General features: G+C 40.8%; 1 protein-coding gene across 1 annotated transcript in view; it reads right to left on the minus strand.

Annotated features, from left to right (window-relative positions):
- The window catches only part of celsr1b (cadherin EGF LAG seven-pass G-type receptor 1b), a 65,957-nt gene that overhangs the window by 14,511 nt on the left and 29,899 nt on the right, over window positions 1-21,547 (minus strand). Inside the window, exons 6-17 of the mRNA XM_072663519.1 lie at window positions 12,905-13,062; window positions 9,818-9,981; window positions 9,603-9,728; window positions 6,545-6,711; window positions 5,992-6,177; window positions 5,302-5,415; window positions 4,517-4,691; window positions 3,818-3,959; window positions 2,280-2,400; window positions 1,249-1,432; window positions 477-578; window positions 212-306 (exon numbers count right to left, since the gene is read on the minus strand). Of these exons, the coding sequence (XP_072519620.1) occupies window positions 212-306; window positions 477-578; window positions 1,249-1,432; window positions 2,280-2,400; window positions 3,818-3,959; window positions 4,517-4,691; window positions 5,302-5,415; window positions 5,992-6,177; window positions 6,545-6,711; window positions 9,603-9,728; window positions 9,818-9,981; window positions 12,905-13,062 (1,734 nt within the window). The remainder of the gene's footprint in view (window positions 1-211; window positions 307-476; window positions 579-1,248; window positions 1,433-2,279; window positions 2,401-3,817; window positions 3,960-4,516; window positions 4,692-5,301; window positions 5,416-5,991; window positions 6,178-6,544; window positions 6,712-9,602; window positions 9,729-9,817; window positions 9,982-12,904; window positions 13,063-21,547) is intronic.

Consider the following 21,547-nt stretch of genomic DNA (forward strand, 5'->3'; position numbering starts at 1 on the left):
TATATCTTTGAATAAAATCTAAATCTACATTTTAGTAAAGATCTGTAGTAAAAATAGCCCCCAATAATGAGAGTTTTATTCAGGGGGCTGAGGTAACAGTTTGCATGGTTCTATTTGCGTTGTGCACTCAATTATCTGTAACTGGATTTAACAGAATAGCTATATGATTATTCTTAACAGCATGCTGTAGTAAAAATACAATATTTCTTACCTCTTTCCTGAGCTTGGCAAAGCTGTGGGAGGTGCAGTTGAAGAGCTCTGGTGGAAGCCAGCCGCTTTCATCGCTGCAATGGCGCACAGCTGTGCCTACAGGGACCACGCAGAGGAAGAGTGTGTTAACAGGATGGATAAAAGGATGTGCATCCTTATGATCAAAAACATGTATTTGATGAAGAGATAAAGCTGTGTATGCTGCTGAAAAGAGCTTAATTTAAAGCACAGAGTTAGATTAGCTGGATTTGCTTTTAACCACTCACCACTAGATCCTTTGGGACAGTTCATTGCTGCAGGGCCACCAAACATAGTCTTGGGCCACCAGATGCCTGCATCAAAGGCCTTGGGGCAGCCTTCGTAAACCACTAGGAGAGTGTATTAAATGAGAGCAAGGGTTAGAGTAAGAGAGAGAGGAAAAGGGGGGCAACAATGAGGAACTAATGTCGTTTAGTGTCACTAACGAAGCTTTAGAGTCATGGGCCCTTAATGATCTGACCTTATTAAAAAGCAACAAAGCCCCCAGTTATGCTCATAATAATCCCCCCACACCATTACACAACTGGATAATATTACTGACATGAAAGCATTTCACATAATTGGTATAAGCATTCATAGTGAAAGCATTATGCTATTAGTGTCATGCTGTGTGTGTGGTGGTTAAGTTACAGTCCAAAGCAGGTTTTTGGGTTAAGGCACATTTCCATTTCTGGCCTTCAAATCCATTATATACAACAGACCTCGATCTTACACACTGAACTACTGCACTATAAATATATTTACCAATATCTATAGGTTTCCTGACTGTTCAGTTATTTATTTATTTCTAATTTTGCTCAATTTTTACCCAATATGGAAGGTCAATTAACCAATCCCTGTTCGTGTGAACTGACACTAGGAGGGTGAACACTAGCACAGTCTGGTTGTTGATGGTCAGCGAGCCATAGATTACAAGGTGATCATTTGTTTAACAGAGAGAATACTGAATTTAAGGCTAACTTGGTCAGTCAACTGGTGAGTATTTGTCCAGTTACATACCCACACAGCCGCTGGCAGTCACCTCAGCAAAAGGATTATCACAGCGGTTACACTGGCGTCCCACCACTCCCATCTTACAGGGGCACTGGCCGGTCAGTAGGTCACAGGTCCGATTATGGGAGCCAAGATGGAAACACTCACAGGGATAGCAGGTGTCACTGCCAGCCGGACGGTAGTAATTATCCTGACAAGACAAGAAACAAGAGAATTGTGGGCTTTGTTTGTTTTTACATAATAAAGCTAAATGTCCCTTATATATAAGTCAAAAGTTTGTGGATGCCCTTGAATTCAACCACTTTAAGTTGCACTCATTGCTGACACAGATGTGCAAATGCACTCTTGTCACTGAAGGCTATCAAATCCTTACAGGAATGCTACAAAATCTAATAGCAAACCAGCAAGAGAGTTACTCCAACAAAAGCAGGATAGCCTTAATTTTGTATATATTTGTTTTATTACACCCCCAGAAGATCTAAGCTGGTGAAAAACTGGTCATCCAGACAAAAACATACCCTAAACTAGTTAACCATCTTAGTATTCTAAGTCTAAGTATTCCTTAAAGTAGCATACATAGGTCTAATGTATGTCTGCAAGTTGCAATTTTTAATTATGTTTAAAGGGACACTACAACCAAATGAAAAATGTTAACCACTGCTACTTCTGTTGCAAGACGGTCTCCTCGCCTCTATCAGCATTCTCTACAGCAAAATACCGGTCTAATGGCTAGGAAACCCCCTCTTTCTGATGATGTATGTAGAAGATAGAAGGAACTACAACTGCCTAAGGGTGGGTTTTGTAAGGTGGGCTGTTTAAAATACCAATGCTAGATTGGTCATGTTTCATGTTTTTAGCCTTTAGATCAACAGCAATTGTATCATGTATTTGCATAATGCGTGCTGGGTATTGTTTTTGGGACTAGCTATACCTGTTCTCTCGTAGAATGGACAATTACATATATACACAGTAATTTATTAAAATTAGAACAACAAGAACACATTTGATGTTTCAGAAGCACTCTCTGCAGCTCCTACCTTGCAGCTGCACACACCAGTGGTCTTATTACAGTCCCTTTTGAAGCCTTTGTTGACGTCGCAGTTGCATGGGCCGCAGGTTGGGTAGCCCCACCATCCTCGAGCACATGGCTGGTCACCTCTGGGTGTGTGACAGAAAGAGACAGAGTGACAGAGAGAGAGAGAGAGGGATTAGGCATATGGACTAATAAACAAAGGGAAAACATCAAACGGCTGAAAGAGTAAACACCCTGAATGGAGACAACTCAGTCTGAAGAAGCTTCTTTTCCTTCGCCAAAGGGAAAGGCAGGAGTGTGCTTAGCGCTTCTTTTTCATGCTCAAGCCCCAAAGCCACCAGACCAAACAGAACACTTAGCTCATCTGAAACATGTGCTTTACTTTGAAAGGGACATCAAACACCCTCCATAATCAAAGCAGTCCCAATTGTCTGAAGTATCGTGAAGCAGAGGTGTAGTCAACAGCATGTGATGCACAGGTATATCACTAGCTCAGAAACTAGAAAGGTGTTCTACAAAAGCAAGTATTAGGGCAAATTACTGCTTGGAATGCTACTACCACAAAACAACTGGGAGTGGGGGACTGAAATTCTCACAACATTTACTTTATGGACAAAAGTATTGGGACACACTTCTTAATCTTTTTTGAACATTTTTGATTAAGTGTTTCATTCTGTCCTATTGTCACAGGTGTACAAAACCAAGCATCTAGCCAGGCAGTCTGCCTTTACAAACCTCAGTGAAAGAATGGGTCGTTCTGAAGAGCTCGCTGAATTCCAGCATGGTACTGTAACAGGATGCCACCGTTGCAGTCAGTTGTTGAAATTTCTTTCACCACACTGAGGTGCACAGTGCATAAAAGTTGCCACGGTCTGCTGACTCAAAAACTGAGTTCGAAACTTGCTGTTAGAGCTGCGGGGGGGGGGGGGGGCAGCTCCATATTAAGGTTTTAGAATGGGATGTCATTCAATCTCCTGTAGGTATGATGTGTAAGGGTCCCAATACTTTGGTCAATGTAGTGAATTTCAGCTGCAGCTTATGTACTAATGTTTTTAAGGCTCAACTTAAAATGTACTGTTGATCAAAACAAAAAATGTGAGAAGTTGTAACTAACGTAAGTTGAGTTAACTCAAAAAATCCTCTGTAATCAGTTACTGTCTCATTTTACATAGGCCTGCATTTTTTTTTTTTACAGTGTGATGCATCAAATTAATGCAGGGAAGGCTTGATCTAAAGATCTGATTTCCTGCCTGATTCATACTCATGTTTAGAAGTGACATTAGATTTATTTGCATGGTTACACTACTCTTATTTCCATGGTTATATAAGTAACCAAAAGCTTTTACAGTGAAAATGAAGATGCCATAAAACTATTGACCACAAAACTAATAGGAGTGCACAAATCTCACCTAAGAAATTTGATTTTATCTGTTCACATCAAATAAATCAGATCTGTTACATTTAAACAAAACCATTGTGCCACTTCAATCCTGTAATGTGAGCAGTGTGGTAAAGGCAAAGAACTGGGTAAATGAATTGTACCTGTGCTCGCAGTACTGCCCATAGTAGTTGTGTCCACACTGACATGTGTAGCCGTGTTTGGTGGCTGGTTTGCGCACACAGCTGGAGATGTGTTCGCATGGGTTCAGCAGACACGCATCCACGCAGTCTCGCCCAAAGTAACCTGAAACACAGCAGGGGAGAAAGCGGCCGTGCAAACGAAAGCATTTAAGGCATTTCACGCATGAATACACCCACTCACACACCCACGCATCCACCCACACGCAACCTTTTCATCGGGGGCGCAATTTGATATATTGACAGGATGCTCCGATTTATTTCATTCAATCATTTTCATTCATTTTTGCCAACGTCTCTTTAGAGTTCGCCAGGTATGATGCAGGTTCGTGCCCTGCTATACAAAGCCTACACAAATGCAGCAGAGCAAAGACTCACGCGCATCTAACTCCAGCAGTATTAGCCGAATTGAATCGTCTCGTAAAAGAGCAGAAAACCTGTGGATTCGGAACACTAAACATGTATGATGAAAAGCCAGTGGGCAGTACTTCAGTTGAAGCACCTGTTCTTTGGCTTTCTAAATGTAGTAAATGTGTTTTGAGGCACCAAGTTGTCAGTTATTTTACTAAATACTGTCTGGAATCAAAGCCTATGGTAAATGACCACATGCTACAGGTCTTTTTTATGTACAGTAATGAGATCAGGATCTCAGGTGATTCTTACCTGGTTCACAAACACAGGAGTGTGAGGCCCAGTTGTCTCTGCAGCGGCTGTGCGTAGGACACAGACTTGATCCACATGCGTCAGCTATGTCACAGCCATCCTTCACACGCACCTTCAGAGCCTGATGCACGTTAATGTTCACCGTGTTGGTGGAGGTTTCTCCCATCCGCACACCCTACGCAACGAAAGGACAGGGAATGTGTAAGGGAGCTTGCGATGTATCCACTTGGCGTCAGGAAAACAGTACTAGAGATCTGAGTAAGTACATGAGCTTGTTTTCATACTTTTGAAAGGCAGAAATGTCCTGACTTGGGTTAGTGGTGACTCTGTTGTCAGTAGATTGATCCCTAATGAAGGAATTGACCTACTGTCTCTGGGTAGGTAGGATGGCCCTCTCTTACTCCCTACAAGAGCAATACCAGTCAAAGCATTTGTCTGTAAGCTGACTTAACAGAACTGGCAGTTAGCGCTCTTCTCCAAGTGCTTTGAGCTGTCCAGTGAGCATGTGCTTGCTGTGCTTCAGCTCCCTGTGCTGGTAGTATTATGTGTCACAATCCTTTAGCTATATTGATATTTTCTTCAAAGCTTAGTTGGTTAGGGTTGGGTAAGAGGTAAGACTTTAAAAATCCAGCTGGCTAAACAGATATAAAGAATTGTATGTATGACTGAAAGTAACACATGGAGTTTGAATGAGAAAACCTAAACTGTATTTCTCTTCACACAAGCACACTTTTAAAGCCCATGAGGTGTCTGTGAGTGTATGAGATGGAGACATAGAGCTTTACCTGCATGCAGCCACTGAAGCCATTGAGCACAGAGCCATCTTTCTTCAGCAGTCCACCCATCCATAGCCCCCTCACTTTCAGACCTGGCAGCTCATTCCCAATCTCCACTGTTCCCTACACACAACACACCACCAACATAACTGAAATAGCTCAAATAAATACATCCTTAAATACAGGCCATCGCCTCTAACCCTCCTGTCTGTTGTTTTTAAGCCTTTTACATTCCTTAGTCAGTTCAGATCTGTACTAAACCATTAAAATAAAGATTAAAAAGTGTCTACAGCGCTTCCATTTGCAATCAGCGGCCGGAGTCTTGGCCGTGCTCTCTCCGGGTGGGTAGATGGTGCTGTCTCCCCTCATCACTCTTAAGAAAACTATGATGTCAGGCACAGGCATCTGTTAGCTGGTGCAGGGGAGCTGAGAACCAAACACTTTACTCAGAGCGTGTTGGCTGTCTGCCGATGATGTACTGGTGGCAGTTCAAAAAGAGGGGGTGACTGGCTTTGCACGTAGTGGAGGAGACATGTGTTATATCCTTTCCCTCCTAGTGTCGGACGCATTGCTAGTGCCAGAGGGAGCTAGGAGGGGTGGGTTAATTGGCAGTACCAAAAATATGACAAATTATCTAAAAAAAAAAAAAAGTGTCTACAGGAGGAGTCTACTGGTACATGCCCTGTAGTCAGTACACACCTGGAACATGCCGTAGTCCAGAGACACCAGGGCCATGTACTTAATGTCCTTCCCATCTTTCCCACTCTTCAGCTCCACCAGGACGTGGTGCCATTCTCCATCACTGATACGCACCTGAGGGAACTCCAGCAGAGCCACCTTACGAGAGCCCAGAAACACCTGGAAACGCAGGTGCCTGTTATTGACCTGAGAGGAAGAAAGCAAGAGGAAACAATTATCAAAAACTTGTTTTGAACACATTTTTTTAACTCGTTAAACTCTAAAAATGAATTTGCGATTCCAGACTTTGGTTTACACAATAAATAGTATGGAATTTGAATAAAGTTATGACAAATAACTGAATAAAAAGCCAGTTTGCATTGTACTTAATGTGCTTACTGAATAATAAGCATAATAATAGAGGTTAAATAAATCAGCTAAATTACAGTTTAGCACGACACCAAATCTCTACTGAACTGCTAAAGCCAAAGGAATCTCTGAACAGTTATTGGCTTCAGTAGTCAGTGGATTGGACAGTGGTAGTGTATTGGATATTGTCTGAGGTTGCACTCACCAGCAGGTTGAATTTGGACAGCTCTCCAGCACTGGCCTGCAGCAGAGTGCCAGCATTTTTGCGGGTGCGAAACATCAGGCCTATGTACCACGGGATCGCTATTGTGATGTCAGGTTCACTCCATGAAACCATGGCATGGCCATCAAAGTGCAGGGGTGAGGTCATTGCTGCAGAGAGAAGAGCATATATATATATATATATATATATATATATATATATATATATATATATATATATATCAAGATCAGAAAAGGTCCTAACATACTGTTCCAAGTATTCCATACTAAAATACTGCTGCTATTATGTGTGGTAAATGAACCATGCAGGCACTTGAAAAGAAGCCTTTTTAATGTTGCAACATGTTTTCTGAACTGAGGCAGGAATAATCCCAATTGAGAGTTGTCAATAGTGCTCCAGTCAACCAGGACCCTGCTTCCCAACGAGGATCGACCAGCATTCTTACTCTCTGACTGCTCCAGGCAAAATATTTCACTTCGGCATGTCCAGGCTTCTCAGACAGAATGGAGCAACAGGACTGTGTCTGAGCTGATGCACCTTTGTTCAGAAGATGTGGCACTGAGAGTAGGATACATGTTTAACATTAAAGGCAATTGGGATCTGAGTCCAGTGCCAGCAGCACACCCAAAAAATGAAGGCTCCTAAATGGTTGCTGACTTGAGCATACAATTCTAGGAAAATCTTAAATTAGTAGTTCTTAGGAATGGTTTAATTAACAATCAAATTTACACAATTTACCACTTGACACATGTTTGGTGTCCAAATATTTTTTTTTTCTGGGTTAGCTCTGGACCTGTGAGGCTAATGTGGCTAATAAACACTAAAAGCAAAGAGTCGCCCAATTCTTTTTGGTAAGCACACACTTCTATCATCCATTCAAACCACATTCAGGTCTTTATTCAGGTTGCACAGACTTGTTAATGTGATTCATGACTACGGAATGACTACTTACACATCTTTTAATTCATCTAGTATCTTCAAGACCCCTAGTGTTACATTAGCACTGTAGCCCCAGTTTAAAACTAAAGAAGCAGAATTTGGACTCCGAACCTCTGATCATGGATAATCAATGAGGAAACTGTAAATTAAATTAAAATGATGTTCATACTCGCACATCTTATTTACAGAAAGTGTTCCTTATCAATTTAGGAGTAATCAAATGTGGAACTTTAGTAGCCTTACAGCAAACAACTAACTATACAACAGTTTGTATTAATAAGCATCTTTTAATTTGATTTAATGTCTGTAAAGCTAATTGCGAAGTCCCACTTTGTGGACACCCCTTCAAATGTATGTACTTAAGTGCTGACACAGATGTGCAAATGCATTTACACTGATTGGCTAGTAATAGTAATAGTACTGTAATAGTACTGTCAATAGAATAGGACTCTCTGGAGCAGATAAACACAAACCTATTGGCACTAAGATGAATGCCTGGCATGGGCTAGAAGGGTAAAAAGCTCCAAAATCTAGTAGAGACAGTTACTTCAACAGAAGCAGGATGAACTTTTTTGAATAAAAACAGGTGTCCCTATACTTTTGTCCTTTTATTGTATCAAAAACAATTGCTAATTATAGAGAAGAAAAATGATTTTAGAGTTTATATGATACAGTCTCTACAAACAGTTTAAACAATAAATTTAATAAACCAGGCAATAGTGCCCCACACACACATCCATTCAAACAGGAGGTCAAACACTATGAAGTAAAGTCGACAGAGAGTGAAAGGTTCTGATTTCATCGCACATGTTCTGCTGTATATTAATCCGACAGACTTATGCCTTAATGGCAACGCAGCTGTTAAATGTGAGTGCTGTTTCAGTTATCCCGGTTTTAGAATGGAGAGTAACCTCTAGCCCTGGTCAAGTACCATGAGCAAACAGATCACACCAAGCAGTGGACTTCAGAGATTTAGGTCAAACTAAGCTCTCAGAAAATGTTAAGCCACTTTTGATCCAATTTCCTCCCCTTGGCTGAACTGCACATTTTATCACATTTAGCGTGTGCCACACTTCCCACGCCTATCCTCATGCTGAGTATGATGCAAACTGACCTCACACAGGTTCTTTAAAAGGTCACCATCGAATGATTTAACCGGCCGGCAATAAAATGTTCCTCAATGAGATTTTCAAGTGGATAACTTCAAAGCTTGAGGACATTTTTACAACAAGGCAACTGAAATTCTTTAGGAACAGGGTAGTAAAGACCACTGTACTGTATAATCAGATTAAGCAGACACTTCAGTTTTCCCTGAATAACTCTCCTCAACGATGAAAAAAGCAAGAATACAATATTCTCAGTTCTGTATGAAGCAGATTGTGTTTCTAAGCTGCTTTACATGAAGACTGCTATAGGTCTCAAAGTCACAAGGATGATTAATAGTGGGGTCAGCCATTTTCGTAATATTTGGTGAAATTATCCTCATATTCTGGCAGCTATATATATAATATATATTATATCAGCTCCACTGCCCATATAGGAGCAATGTGTAGTTCTATAATTACAGACTGTTGTCCATCTGTTTCTCTGCATACTTTGGTAGCATCCTTTCACCTTGTTCTTCAGTGCTCAGGACACAGGTAGTGGTGGATCAGTCTCAGCACTGCAGTTAGTGTTAGTGTGTAGCAGTGTCACTGGGAGGTCCTGACCATGTACTGATCAGCCATAACATTGCTCATATTGAGTAGGTCCCCTATGTGCCGCCACAACAGATCTGACCATTTAAGGCATGGACTCCACAAGACCTCTGAAGGCCTCCTGTGGTGTGTGGCACCAAGACACTAGCAATAGATCCATTAAGATCCATTAAGTCCAGATCCCTTAAGGTTGTGAGGTGGGGCCTCCATGGATCGCATCAATGAGCCTTTGCTGCCCATGAGCCTGTCGCTGGTTCACCAGATGTACTTTCTTGGACCACTCCACAGCTCAGCTATTCTAGCCTAGGCAAATGTCAATGAGCTGTATTTGTTTGGCTGTTGAGTTTCAAAGCAGCTAGCTTCAGCTTTAGTGACTGTGTGCATGTACATGTTGGTTCTCCTACCATGTTCACAGTTCTTTCCCCCGTAGCCTAGTGGGCAGTTACAGGCATGTGTGTTCCACTTGTTCACACACACCCCTCCGTTGTGACACACACTCCTGCTGCAAAAGTCACTTTTCGCCGGACACCCTGGAAGTGCATGAATAAGCTCACTTTTTGAAGGATGACTCATGACAAGTTCACAAAAGCTGGAGAACGTGGCATATACAGTATCTAACCTGCAGCTGTGCCGTTGTTGGCGATGAAGCTTGCCATGTCAATGGGCTTGCTATCGATGATGAGGTTCCTTATGCAACCCACAAAGTCACGGTTCCGTATTGGGAAATCCTCAGGCAGGTCAGGAACTCCACCCAGGAGCAGAGGCCCTGTTAGATCCAGAGACCTGCGGATACACACACATGCCTCAGGCCACAGTCTTGCAAAATACCTTCCTACTAAAGTGCCATTACAGCGGAGAAGATGTGTACTTATGAGATTTAAAGGCTTTTAAAGTTCTTTCTTAAAATTGTATGAAGAAAAAAGCAAAGTATTTAGGCAGGCCTTTTTAGTTTCAATCATGTGTCAGACAGAAAGGCTCTTTGTCTGTTGTATTACCCATATCAAAAATAAACCTTCAGGCCTAATTCGGAAAGGAAGGTTAAGAGGTAATTTTAGAAACTACTTAGTTGAAGTAAACATTCCGGGTATTAGGGGAATACGAGATATTAAAATGTGCCATGCTGTTCGGTGCTCTTATTACATAGCATGGTGTAACTAGTGTAGTGTAGCCCAAAGGAACTGAGCTCAGCTACCTGTAGGATATGATGCAAACAATCTTACAATAAACGTCATTGAGAAGATACTGCTCTCTAACATCCTACTATGAGACTATTTTTACTGCCAATTAAAGCACTAATCACAACTCTTAGTTTATTGGATGTATAGCAGCAGTATTCAAACCAATGTCAGAAAACTATACAGTTTGGCATTCCCCCGGTTTAACACATTTTAGCCAGAAAAGGTATCATAAGGTTATTTGTACTGATGCATAAATCTCATTTATTTTTAAACATACTGGCCCATGCCGATCAGCCATTACATTAACACCACCTGCCTAGTCAACAAAATCAGTGTTTTTATTGGCTTGGTTGTCTTGTATTAGAAGCATCTGATTTCAGAGGTCAGTGCTATATGACAAAGTATCCTTAACTGTTAAAGGGGACATGAATGCTATTCAAAAGAGTATACACCGATAGGCCATCACATTAACACCACCTGCCTTGAGACACTAAGACAACATTGAGAAGGTCCCATTTGTGCCAGCACAACATATCTGAGCACGCTATAATTAATCCAATGCATGATTCATTATTCATTATTCATTTAGTGCAGTGTAGTTCATAAAATATTGTCTTTGTAGGTTTTGACAGTATTTTTACATACTTGTACTTAATTTTATTACTCTATTTTTATACATACCATATATCTTATATATATTACATTGCTATATATTATTATATAATTATTACATATATATTATTATATTATATATATATATTATATATAGAGATAATTTTTTAGTCCATTCCAGCTCTTAGATGACAGAAAATAAACATACTGTGATGCACTGTGTACTGTGTGATCCTACATGTTGTGGAAGTAAATGAAACGTCAAAACAGTAACAGAGATTGTGTCAGCAGCCGGTGTTATGGATTAGATAGACATTATAAAAACATTGGCCAGAAAACATCATGTAATAGTAATATAAAAGAAATATGTCATGCACGTTGAGTGTTACAGTGCTATTCCCACACTTTAAGCACAAAGCAGACCAAACTCACTACAATGCAAGGCCTCACATAGATCATTACTTTTATAAAACAAGCATTTATTTCACAGACAATATCATTTAAAAAACATGCCCCAACTTATTAGAGCTGAGGATTTTACATGCAGCATCATGCACTTTACTGAGCTGCAGGTCTTTGGGCTGGCAGTCATTCAGGTTACATGAACTTCCATGTATTGCTCCATTTCAAAGCTTTTACCCAGTCACGCCTCACCTGAAGAGCTCAAGAGTTGTGATCCAAGTCAGAAAGAGAAACAATTAAGGAACAATGGTGAATCCCTGCTTAGATGAGCTCAGAGTGTGTTTGCACTGTGAAGCCCATGAGACAGGATTGGCATAAGAGTGAGCGCAGATCCGGAGAGATTAGAGGCGAGAGAGGGTTGTGAGTGAAAGGAAGGCAGGGGAATGTGCTGTAATCTCCTGTAATGATGAGCTATTCAACACCAGTATGCAGTTGGCGTGCCGTAGCCAACTCTTATGTCTATGCCCTGATGAACAAACTGGCTTGTTCAGGGCAAATGTCAGACCCCAGGGCTTGAGACTTGAGATCAGATGATTGTGTTTGTCTGTCTGGAAGTGTAAATGGTTAGTATGTCTACAAACAAGCATTTAAGAGAGACAGAGGGAGCGAAAGACAGTGAAAGGCACTTATTACCTCAAGTCTTCAATTAATATGTTAGAAGCTGTCTGGCTAAGCTGACCTCTCAGTGAAGTATAGTTAAAGGGTTGGTTTTAAGTTTCCAGAGGACTGCTGCTACTGTTTTTAGCTATGGAACGTATCTGGAATGTCATACAGTGTAAGAAAGGACGTGAGCAAGTCAATTAGCTTCAGTGCAAAATGAAAGAAGCAAAAACGTCTGATCGACTACATTTGAGATAAGAGGAAAACTGTGGTAATGTTTTTATGCCTATAAATTGCTTTAATTGACCGCAGTTTATTAGAGACACAATATCACATCTCTTTACCATAACTGATACTGGAAATGGGCGTCAGTCAAAATAATAAGCTATGTTTATTTATTTTATTTATTTTAAAGCCCAATTACCCAATCCCTATTTGAGTGAACTCCCCTTATCACTAGCAATACCCCCAATTCTAGGAGGTTAAAGACTAGCACATGTCTCCCCCGACTCATGTGAAGTCCGACTCCACCTCTTTTCAAACTGCTGCTGTGTGCAATGTGCTCAGAGAAAAGCATGGCTCCCCAGTGGGAAACTAACAGACGCCTGTGCTGACCAACATCACAGTAGGAGTGATGTGGGGAGGAAGTGCCATCAACCCACCCTGAGAGCAAGGCTTACTGTGCTCTCTCAGACTTCGGCTGCTGATGGCAAGCGGCACGACCCGGGTAAAACAAGCTATGTTTAACAGAAGTCTTTCAGATGAGTGTCTACAACTGCACTGTCATGCATAAACTACTCAGACACAGATCACAACACGACATTACATGGTGTGAGATTGGATTGGACACTTACTTCTTCTTGCCTGTTTGGGTGCCCTGAGCCGCACAGGTGTAGTTTCCGATCTGACCGCCAAAGCGCACAGCCATGGCAATGTCACAGTCGTCCACAGCAACCACGGCAACCTTCTCCTCTGATGGGCCGTGAGGAAGGCCAAGACGTCCGATGTTGGGCTAGAATATAAAAAAAAAGATTTTTGTTGTAATGGTATAAATGTCAATACAGCTGTAATTTTATGATAATTTTGTCACAAAAATGTATTTCCAGCACTCTCCACGCCCCAGCCTTTTCCCACTGGGAATCATTTAAAAAATCTTGCCTTTAGAACCTTTCCAAAACGATCCTGACAAGAAAATCCCAGAGACGTGTCTCCAGGCGTAACAACCCTGGCTATGGGGATTTTGTTTGGGTGGAGATAACAGGCCATGTTTGTTTCTAATCAGTCAGACACAGCGTGAGGGGTCTGTTTACCCCTCAATGGAGCTGTGGCCTTGGCAGCTCGCCGCATAATTGGATTAAGTCAGTGAAACAGGAGTGAAGAGCAGATACCAGAGAGAGAGGGAGAGAGAGTGAGAGCGTCATTCAGTGTCAGAACTCTCTGGAGACTCCAGTGGTTTCCACAACACAGCAAAAATCTGCATTATCATCCGCCAACACCCTTCCTCCACCCAGGGCTGTGGAGCTGTACTCTTTCAGACCCTTTGTCAGTAGTATTTTTGCTCAGAGTAAACTTTGTGTGTGAACTTTGCTAGTAACAATGCTGGAGGATAAACTGTTGGCCACACTGTTGGAACTGAGCTGAAGTGTGCTGTGGAGTCAGAAAAAAACTGGGATTTAGCTGGACCAGGGATTTTAGCTAATAGACAAACTGCCAATATTCCAATAAGAAGTGTTGTTTCATGCTTAGCTTATGCTTCCTCTTCCTTTTCATGTAAACTTTAAGCAATGGCAAAAAAATCATGGAGGAATCCACTAAGCTCCCTGTATCACTGTGGGCAAACACTCTGTGCTGCTAAAAAAAACACATGCTAAAACAGGAAGTGTTTTCTTTCCACTTTTAAGAAGTTAAATGTTATCCAGAGTCATCCTGCTTCCCTATCAGCAGCTAGTGTCCAAAAGAGTATAAATGGCTGTGCTCTCTCTAGAGGGCTTGCTGGCCCTCATCACTCTTAAGCGATGTCAAAAAGGAAATAATGTTCCAGTGTTGTTGCAGTCAGAACCTCTTTACTTCAAGAAGTCATGTTTCTTGAATCTTGACTAATGCGCCTTTAAAACTCTGTAGCTACAACTAAGTTTTAGCACAGATAATCGTGAGCTTTCTGAATCGTCAGTAATCTGCATTGTGTTTCTTCTGAGACAGATTTTACAGATAAAACAACAAAAAGCAAAAAAGTCTGAGCAGAATGGACGTCTGTTGTTGGACGTTGAGTGCAGTGTTGTTGTCTTTACTTTACAGTCATGACAGACTTACATACAGACTCAAACTGACAGGCCCCACATTATACTCAAAATGCTGAACTCAAAAGACCCTAAAGAAATGTAAATATATGCAAATACACTATATGCCCAAATGTTTGTGGACATCCTTTGATGCAAATGAATGCATTCAGCTACTTTAAGTTGCACCCACTGCTAAAACAGATGTGCAAATGCACACACACACACACACTGCTTAGCTAGTCCTTGTAGAGGAGTATTGCCAATATAACAGGACTCCATGGAGCAAATAAATATGACACTATTAGCACCATGTCTAATGCTAGAGAGGTATAAAGCCCCCAGCATTGAGCTGTGGAGCAGTGGAACTGGAATGATAGTGGTGCTACATCCAATACTTTTGGGATGAGCTGGGGAGTAGGGGATGAGGTGGGTTGTGATCATCCAACATCCTGACCTCACTAACGCTGCTGCTGCTGAATGCAATAAAATCCCCACAGCAATGCTCCAAATTATACTAGAAAGCCTTTCCTGGAGAGTAGAGCCAGTCACAGAATCAGAATCCGCTCTTTTTTAATTCCCTTGACTTCGGAAGAAGAAATGAATGAAGTGGTGTCCCAATACTTTTGTCCATATAGAGTTTTCCATATGTTTTGGGGCTATTACTCAGTTATCCTGATTGAAGGAGCAGCAAAGAATATGAAGTACTGAAATGAAACGGGACAAGCTGACACTGGAATCTGCAACCGCGAAAGGGAGGTGAAAACACATGAAAGTAATCAGTCTCCAATCTCTAACCACTTACCACACTATACAGTAATGTGGTGCCAGGAGAAAGGAGTCAGAAAAAAGTTATTTAGACGCTGTGCAACATTAAAAAGCACACAGTGTTCTTTTTTCCAATGATTTTTAAATAATTTCAATCTTTATTCTCAATGTTCAGTAGCTTTTTCAATTATTATGCATTGAAGTATCATATAAAAATAATGCTATACATGTATTTACAACCGAACCGGCTTTACATGATTGAAAATGGAACAGTGAAGCCTTGAAATGGTCATTTTCACTGTATTCTCTCACTATCACCCAACCACACCACCATAGACTGGAAAGCCAGGGACCTGCTTCTATCAGCACATCTCTTTAAATTGGCACTGCAGTGCTTTTCAACAAGCTTGGCGGACAATGGAAAGTACCCAGCTCCACAATGTAACTCAGTAGACACCAGAACAGCGTCCCTCCCAGTGAGAACATGATCAATTGCATTCTTGAGGACCCTCAGCTATGAAAGACATGGAGCAGCTGGGGTTCGAACCTGAATAAGGACCAAACCTGCAATGGAAACAGTGCTCTCCTCTGAGTCTGTCAGAGGTCCATGTGGGGCTCTTCTAAACAGTCATTACTTTTCTATGATATAAACCTTCCCCCAAACGACTGAAAGCTGTTTATCTAACCCCTCTGTTTTCTGTCTACCAGACAACCTTCTACTGTGTCTGAGGAGCATATTTTTGGGGTTGAGAGGGGGTCTCTGTTTGCTAAGATGTGAGTGAAATGTGATCATTAAGGCATGCTAAGTGCTTCTGTATACGCCACACCAAATCACAAGTTAACCATAATGAGAAAGTGCAGGTTTAGCTCTCAGGCCGCAAGCATTACGCTAAATGGTAAATACCCACCACAAGCAGCAATTTCCACAAAGGTAGCCCGGACTCAGTTCAGCTTTATTTCCAACCGAGTGAACATAGTCATCATAACACAGCAGGTAAGAGGTCTGTTTACATTCTTGAATGGCATTCTCTGGCTCTTTCTTGAGATTGTATGGTGACACATAGGGACAGATGTGGGTGTGTGTGTATGTGATAAGTGATGAGTGCAAAGTGTGGTGTGATGCGGCTGTTCTATTGACAATAACTGCTAATAGGACGCCCCTACAAGATAAAGAAATGTTTAGAGACAATATAGGCTATATTATGTGAATAAGCAGGCATTCTGTATTCTGGGACATCATTTGTGTAGTGGCTTTTCCTGTGCCAGTGTCCGCAGCAGGGTAAAACTAAAGCTAAGCTAAAACTGGGGAAGTGAGTCTGTATCCTTGCTAGGCTAAATCCGAAGCCGACTGGCTGTTACCATCTCTTCACTTCAACGCTCAATTCCATGAAATACAAAAAAAAACAGGACTAGCTTAGACTAGACCACACATCAGTAGAAGAACTCAAAAGAAAGGTGCTAGGATAAAAGCTAACTGACAGGACATCAACTTTTTTTTACATTTTAGGATTGCCTAAAATTTCACATTAAGTATAGCTTGATAAGAATGTAAAAGGTGGTGCTTTGACAAGCAAAAAGAATAATAAGAAGAGACATAAACCGGTTCTTGGGCATGAAATTCTATTAATATACATAAAAAACAAAAGTATTGGGACACCTGCTCAATCATTGTTTCTTCTTAAATCATCAAATAAAGTTCATCCTGCTTTTGTTGGCGTAACTCTCTCTGAAATGTGCAGGGAAGGCTTTCTACTAGATTGTGAAGCATCGATGTGAAGTTTTGATGGCATTCAGCGACAAGAGCGTTAGTAAGGTCACAATGTTGGATGATCACTACACCACCTCATCACCCAGCCCCTCCCAAAAGTATTGGATGGGAGCACCAACCATCATTCCAGAGAACACAGTTCCACTGCTCCCCAGCTCAATGCTAATGAAGGCTTTATACCCCTCTAGTCCACACCTTTAGGCTCAGTGCCAATCGGTTCATGTTTATCTGCTCCAGAGAGGCCAATTAAATTGGCAGGACTTCTCTACAGGGACTAGACAAGCTGTTTATGTGTTTGTGTGTGCGCATTTGCTCATCTGTGTCAGCAATGGATGAAACTTGAAATAGCTGGATGCATTTATTTGAAAGGGTGTTCACAAATAGTTGGACATATACAACGCTCTTATAGGGTATATGGCATGTACCTGTGTATGCACACCTCTACACTAGTGGGGAAGTCTTCCAACAACATGCCCAATAGAAAATACAGGTAATTTCCACCTGGTTTTACCTGGTTAACACAGAACCGCCTGACCAAACATTATCAATACATTTAACAAATATGTAATCAGCCAATCTTACCTTACGTTTTGCACGATCCTTCCCCAAATACATATCTTTGGCGGAGGGTGTATTTCGCATTTGTCCAAGTGCATTGTGCAAATATGCGTTTAGGCTTGTGAGCCAGTTTCATACGAAACATGCCTTTTCAGAAATACAAAGGGCTTAGCATATCTGGCCCAGAGCTTCTCTGCAGCCTGCTCGTCCACCTCCAACTGTTTCTACTGTTACTATTATTACAGCACCTCCACTCTATTACAATTCGTCTGCAGGTTGTTGTTTTTTTCATTGGTTCTTGCTCATTCTTGCATAACCTTACAGTACCGAATGAAAAATGTTAAAGCTGGGCTTGGCAGCTACTCAGTTCTACATCTGTTGCCAACTGAAGAAGAAATTTTTGTCAAAAATGATAAAATCAGGTTGCTTGTAGATATTAATCTGTGTGGATACACTGTACATATCTATCAGCAGTTTGATCATGAAAGATGACATGTTCAGTATGAGTAACAGGTTTTCCTTTTGGGCATCTGCTCTTCTTCAAGAACTTCAAAAAGCCCTCTAAAAGCTTGTAAGGTTGGTCTACCTTCAACCTTTTCTAATAAAAGTACACCCTAAGGTCTCAATGTTCTTGGTTATGACCCTAAAGACCTAAAGACATTTTCAACCCATATCTTTGTTTTTAACTGAAAACGGCAGAAAGTACATCAAGCCGCCGATCAGCCGGAACTTACTGGTCCAGAGCAAAGCCATGAATGGGAGCATTCCTGCACTCTGACGCATGCAGCATGGAGGACGTCCAACTAATCAAGGTCCACACACGCCACGCAGTTAACAACTGTCAAAGCGATTTGAAAAGAGTGTGTGGTTGAAATGGTGTGTGTGTGTGTGTGTGTGTTAATTTGACCTAGGTGAACACATGCAGCGCTTACCTAGATCAAACTATGTGCGGAGAGACACTGTTTGAACAAGCATGAGACTCCAAACAGATGACAAGTCAAACCAGCAAGCCCTCAACTTCACGCTGTATCCTTTCAGTTGTGTTCACAGGGTCACACCACGGTGCTGTAACTGAATCCGTTACTGGCTAAAGTCCAACGCTCCCTAACCCAGCAACAATAAGCAGCTCTGCCTGGTGCTCATTCCGCTTGAATGGCCTGATGATGATTCTGCATTCTTGTTTACCCATTCTGCATTGCCTCTATTCCCTAACTCATACAAAACAAGGACTTAGTGACAGCTAGGCACCCACAGGGGCACTGAGGCACACAGCTGCCAGTGAGCTTTTAACCTTCAGCCTCATAACTCATCATATCATTCAATGCTGCAAAACAATGGCATGGCGTTGATTCCTGCAGACTAACAGGAGTTTCCCTCTGCAGTCCTCAGGACAACACTATCAATTTAACACCTGCTCATAAACAGAACTGTTGGTTAACGCTGATGAAATCATGAACTACAGACAGAAAAATATTTTTAAAATCTTCAGATTAATAAGACTGATCAATTAATGCTAGAGCCATCAAAAAAGCAGGACCTATATTTATATATTATTAATATGTACGGATATTATTATTTTTAGATAACTACTTTTTTGTTTTATCATTTTATATTTATATTTTATTTTCATTTTACAACATTTCTAAAATAAATTGTTACAAAAACAATACCATGAAAACTGAACCAGTTGTAAATAAATATGTTCTCTTACTGGGCCAGAACCTTCTGATGGTCCAAATTAATCAAATTAAAAAGTAGTGAATTTGCAAATACTAATATCAATACTGATGCAGACAGCCAATCAGCAGTCTAGATTGTGGAACAAGTATGCTTATTAGATCATGAACACTGATAATCCTGACTGCTTATGTACTGGAATTTGATACTGAATGTAATTTTCTGCTATATAATACTAGACTAATAATTCAGTCAATAACACACATAGTATTTTCATAACCAGCCCTGTTTAGGCCATATTTACCTGAATATTTTCCTTCCAGCACTTCTGCATGTTTTACCATATGGCAGTGCAGTGCTCTTAGACAGCACAATAGACGACTTAATGAATTAAACATTAAAATGCTACGAATTTTGTAAGCACTGTGTGAACAACAGTGCTGCATGTGTATATACGTACAAGTGTGACAGAAGAAACTTGTGCCATCTGGCTCTTTCAGAGACCCCAAGCGCCTCATTGTACCCCAGATTAACTCAGCAGGGGATCACCATTGTCTGCCTCACTGCTGGGGTTAAACCCAAACTTGGGCAATGAGGTTGAGGGGGTGAAGGGGGAGAACCTCTCTCACAGTATAGCATACAATAAAATAGTGCTCTAAAACTCTTTATTTATGAATGGGTTTTCTTTTACAGACTTTTTGCTTTACAACCAGCTGACATAGTCAGAATTGCCCAAAGTTAAACGTTTCAAACACTTCCTGCTCATTGATCAAGTTAAAATGTTACTAGCAGGCAGTCAGAATGTGTCCACCAATGTCCATTTCACCTTAAAAGCTCCATGTGGTGAACAAATACACAGTTTATCCTGTTAGCACTACTGTTAACACCAGCTGTACTCTAGCACCGACCAATTAAAAAAAGTTTTTTACTGAGCAAGGTCAAAAAGATAAAACCAGTCAAAGTATATTTCCTTTCAAAGTTTTTATGATGAAGGTTCAGAAATATTTATCTGCTCCAGAGAGTCCTATTCTATTAGCAATACTTATCAACAGGGACTAGACAAGCTGTGTGTGTGCATTTGCACATCTGTGTCAGCAATGGGTGCAACTTTAAAGTAGCTGAAAGAATTAATTAGAAGGAGTGTCCACAAACATTTGGCCATGTCACTCCTCTACTGCATTCTCTTCACGGGGCTTCCTACAGCTGCTCGCATCAGATTTAAAACCTACAAAGCCAAGAATGAACCAGCTCCTCCGTACTTGATGGCAATGGTCAAAAGAGTATTCGGTCGAGGTGTAGAGTACTATGGTCTCCATATTGACTTGTGATTAGTAGTATCTTAGCTTAGAGGTATTTTTGAATTTTAGTCTATTCAAACTAGCTGAGGTTATTCTTGAGTAAATAGCGAACCTCTTTTGTAAATCGCTCTGGATAAGAGTGTCTGCTAAATGCAATAAATGTAGATGTAAATGTCATATAGTGTATTCTGACACTGCGAAACAGGGCACCTATAGGGCAACCACAGGTTTGACATGCACATAGTCTAGCTGATGGTAGTGCACTCTAAACTAAATGGTTCTATTTAACACTAAAAGGGGTTCTTTGACTCTTAATAATAACTGAAGCCTTTTTGGTGCTATAAAGAACCATTTTTAAAAAGGTCCTGTATCAAACCATCTACAAAAGGTCTGCAACCAATCTGAATGCAACATGTAATGAATGAAATGGTTCTTTGAATTGCCATTGCTCTATACAGAACTTTACTAAAGAACCATTGAAGATATAACCTGCCCTTTCACATCAACCAGTTGCACAATTTCTCATGCTCATGGTGAATATATGTGCAGTGGTTGCAGACACTGGATCAGCTGTAAACAGCAGCTTCGTAACACTGATGTGAAGGTCCCAATCTCTTCACTGGCCTCTGACACAAGTATGTCTGTAACCTTCACCATTTTGCTTCCTAAACAGCCAATATTTCCTTGACCCTGTTCAGTAGAGTTCTCTGCTGTGAAGGTACCAGCTTTTGATTATGTTTGACACATGACAGCTTTCGAGGCTTCACTGTCCTACTTTTTCATTCACCGACACTAATTTGCTGGACAAAAGGCCCATTAAACTCTAAAATCTCTCTTTCTGATGTTCTGCATTTGCAAAAGGGTGCCACTAGAAAATACCCATATGAGGGCTTATTATTGGTGTAATATTTGTTTATTCTTGATTAACAATTAGTTCATAAACACATTACCAACCATTATTAAGCAGCTATGGCACAAATAAAAATGGCAACAGTGACCTTGCTCTTGCCAAATAGTGAACCCATATTTATCTTTACTGTTAAAGCTCAGATCAATAAGTGTTATCAATATGTCATTATTGACATTGATAGCACTTATAAACTTATAAACATGTATAAACATATAATTTGAGCCTTACAGTAAAGTGTAAAA

This window comes from Salminus brasiliensis, chromosome 19 (genome assembly GCF_030463535.1).
Source record: "Salminus brasiliensis chromosome 19, fSalBra1.hap2, whole genome shotgun sequence".
Taxonomy (NCBI): domain Eukaryota; kingdom Metazoa; phylum Chordata; class Actinopteri; order Characiformes; family Bryconidae; genus Salminus; species Salminus brasiliensis.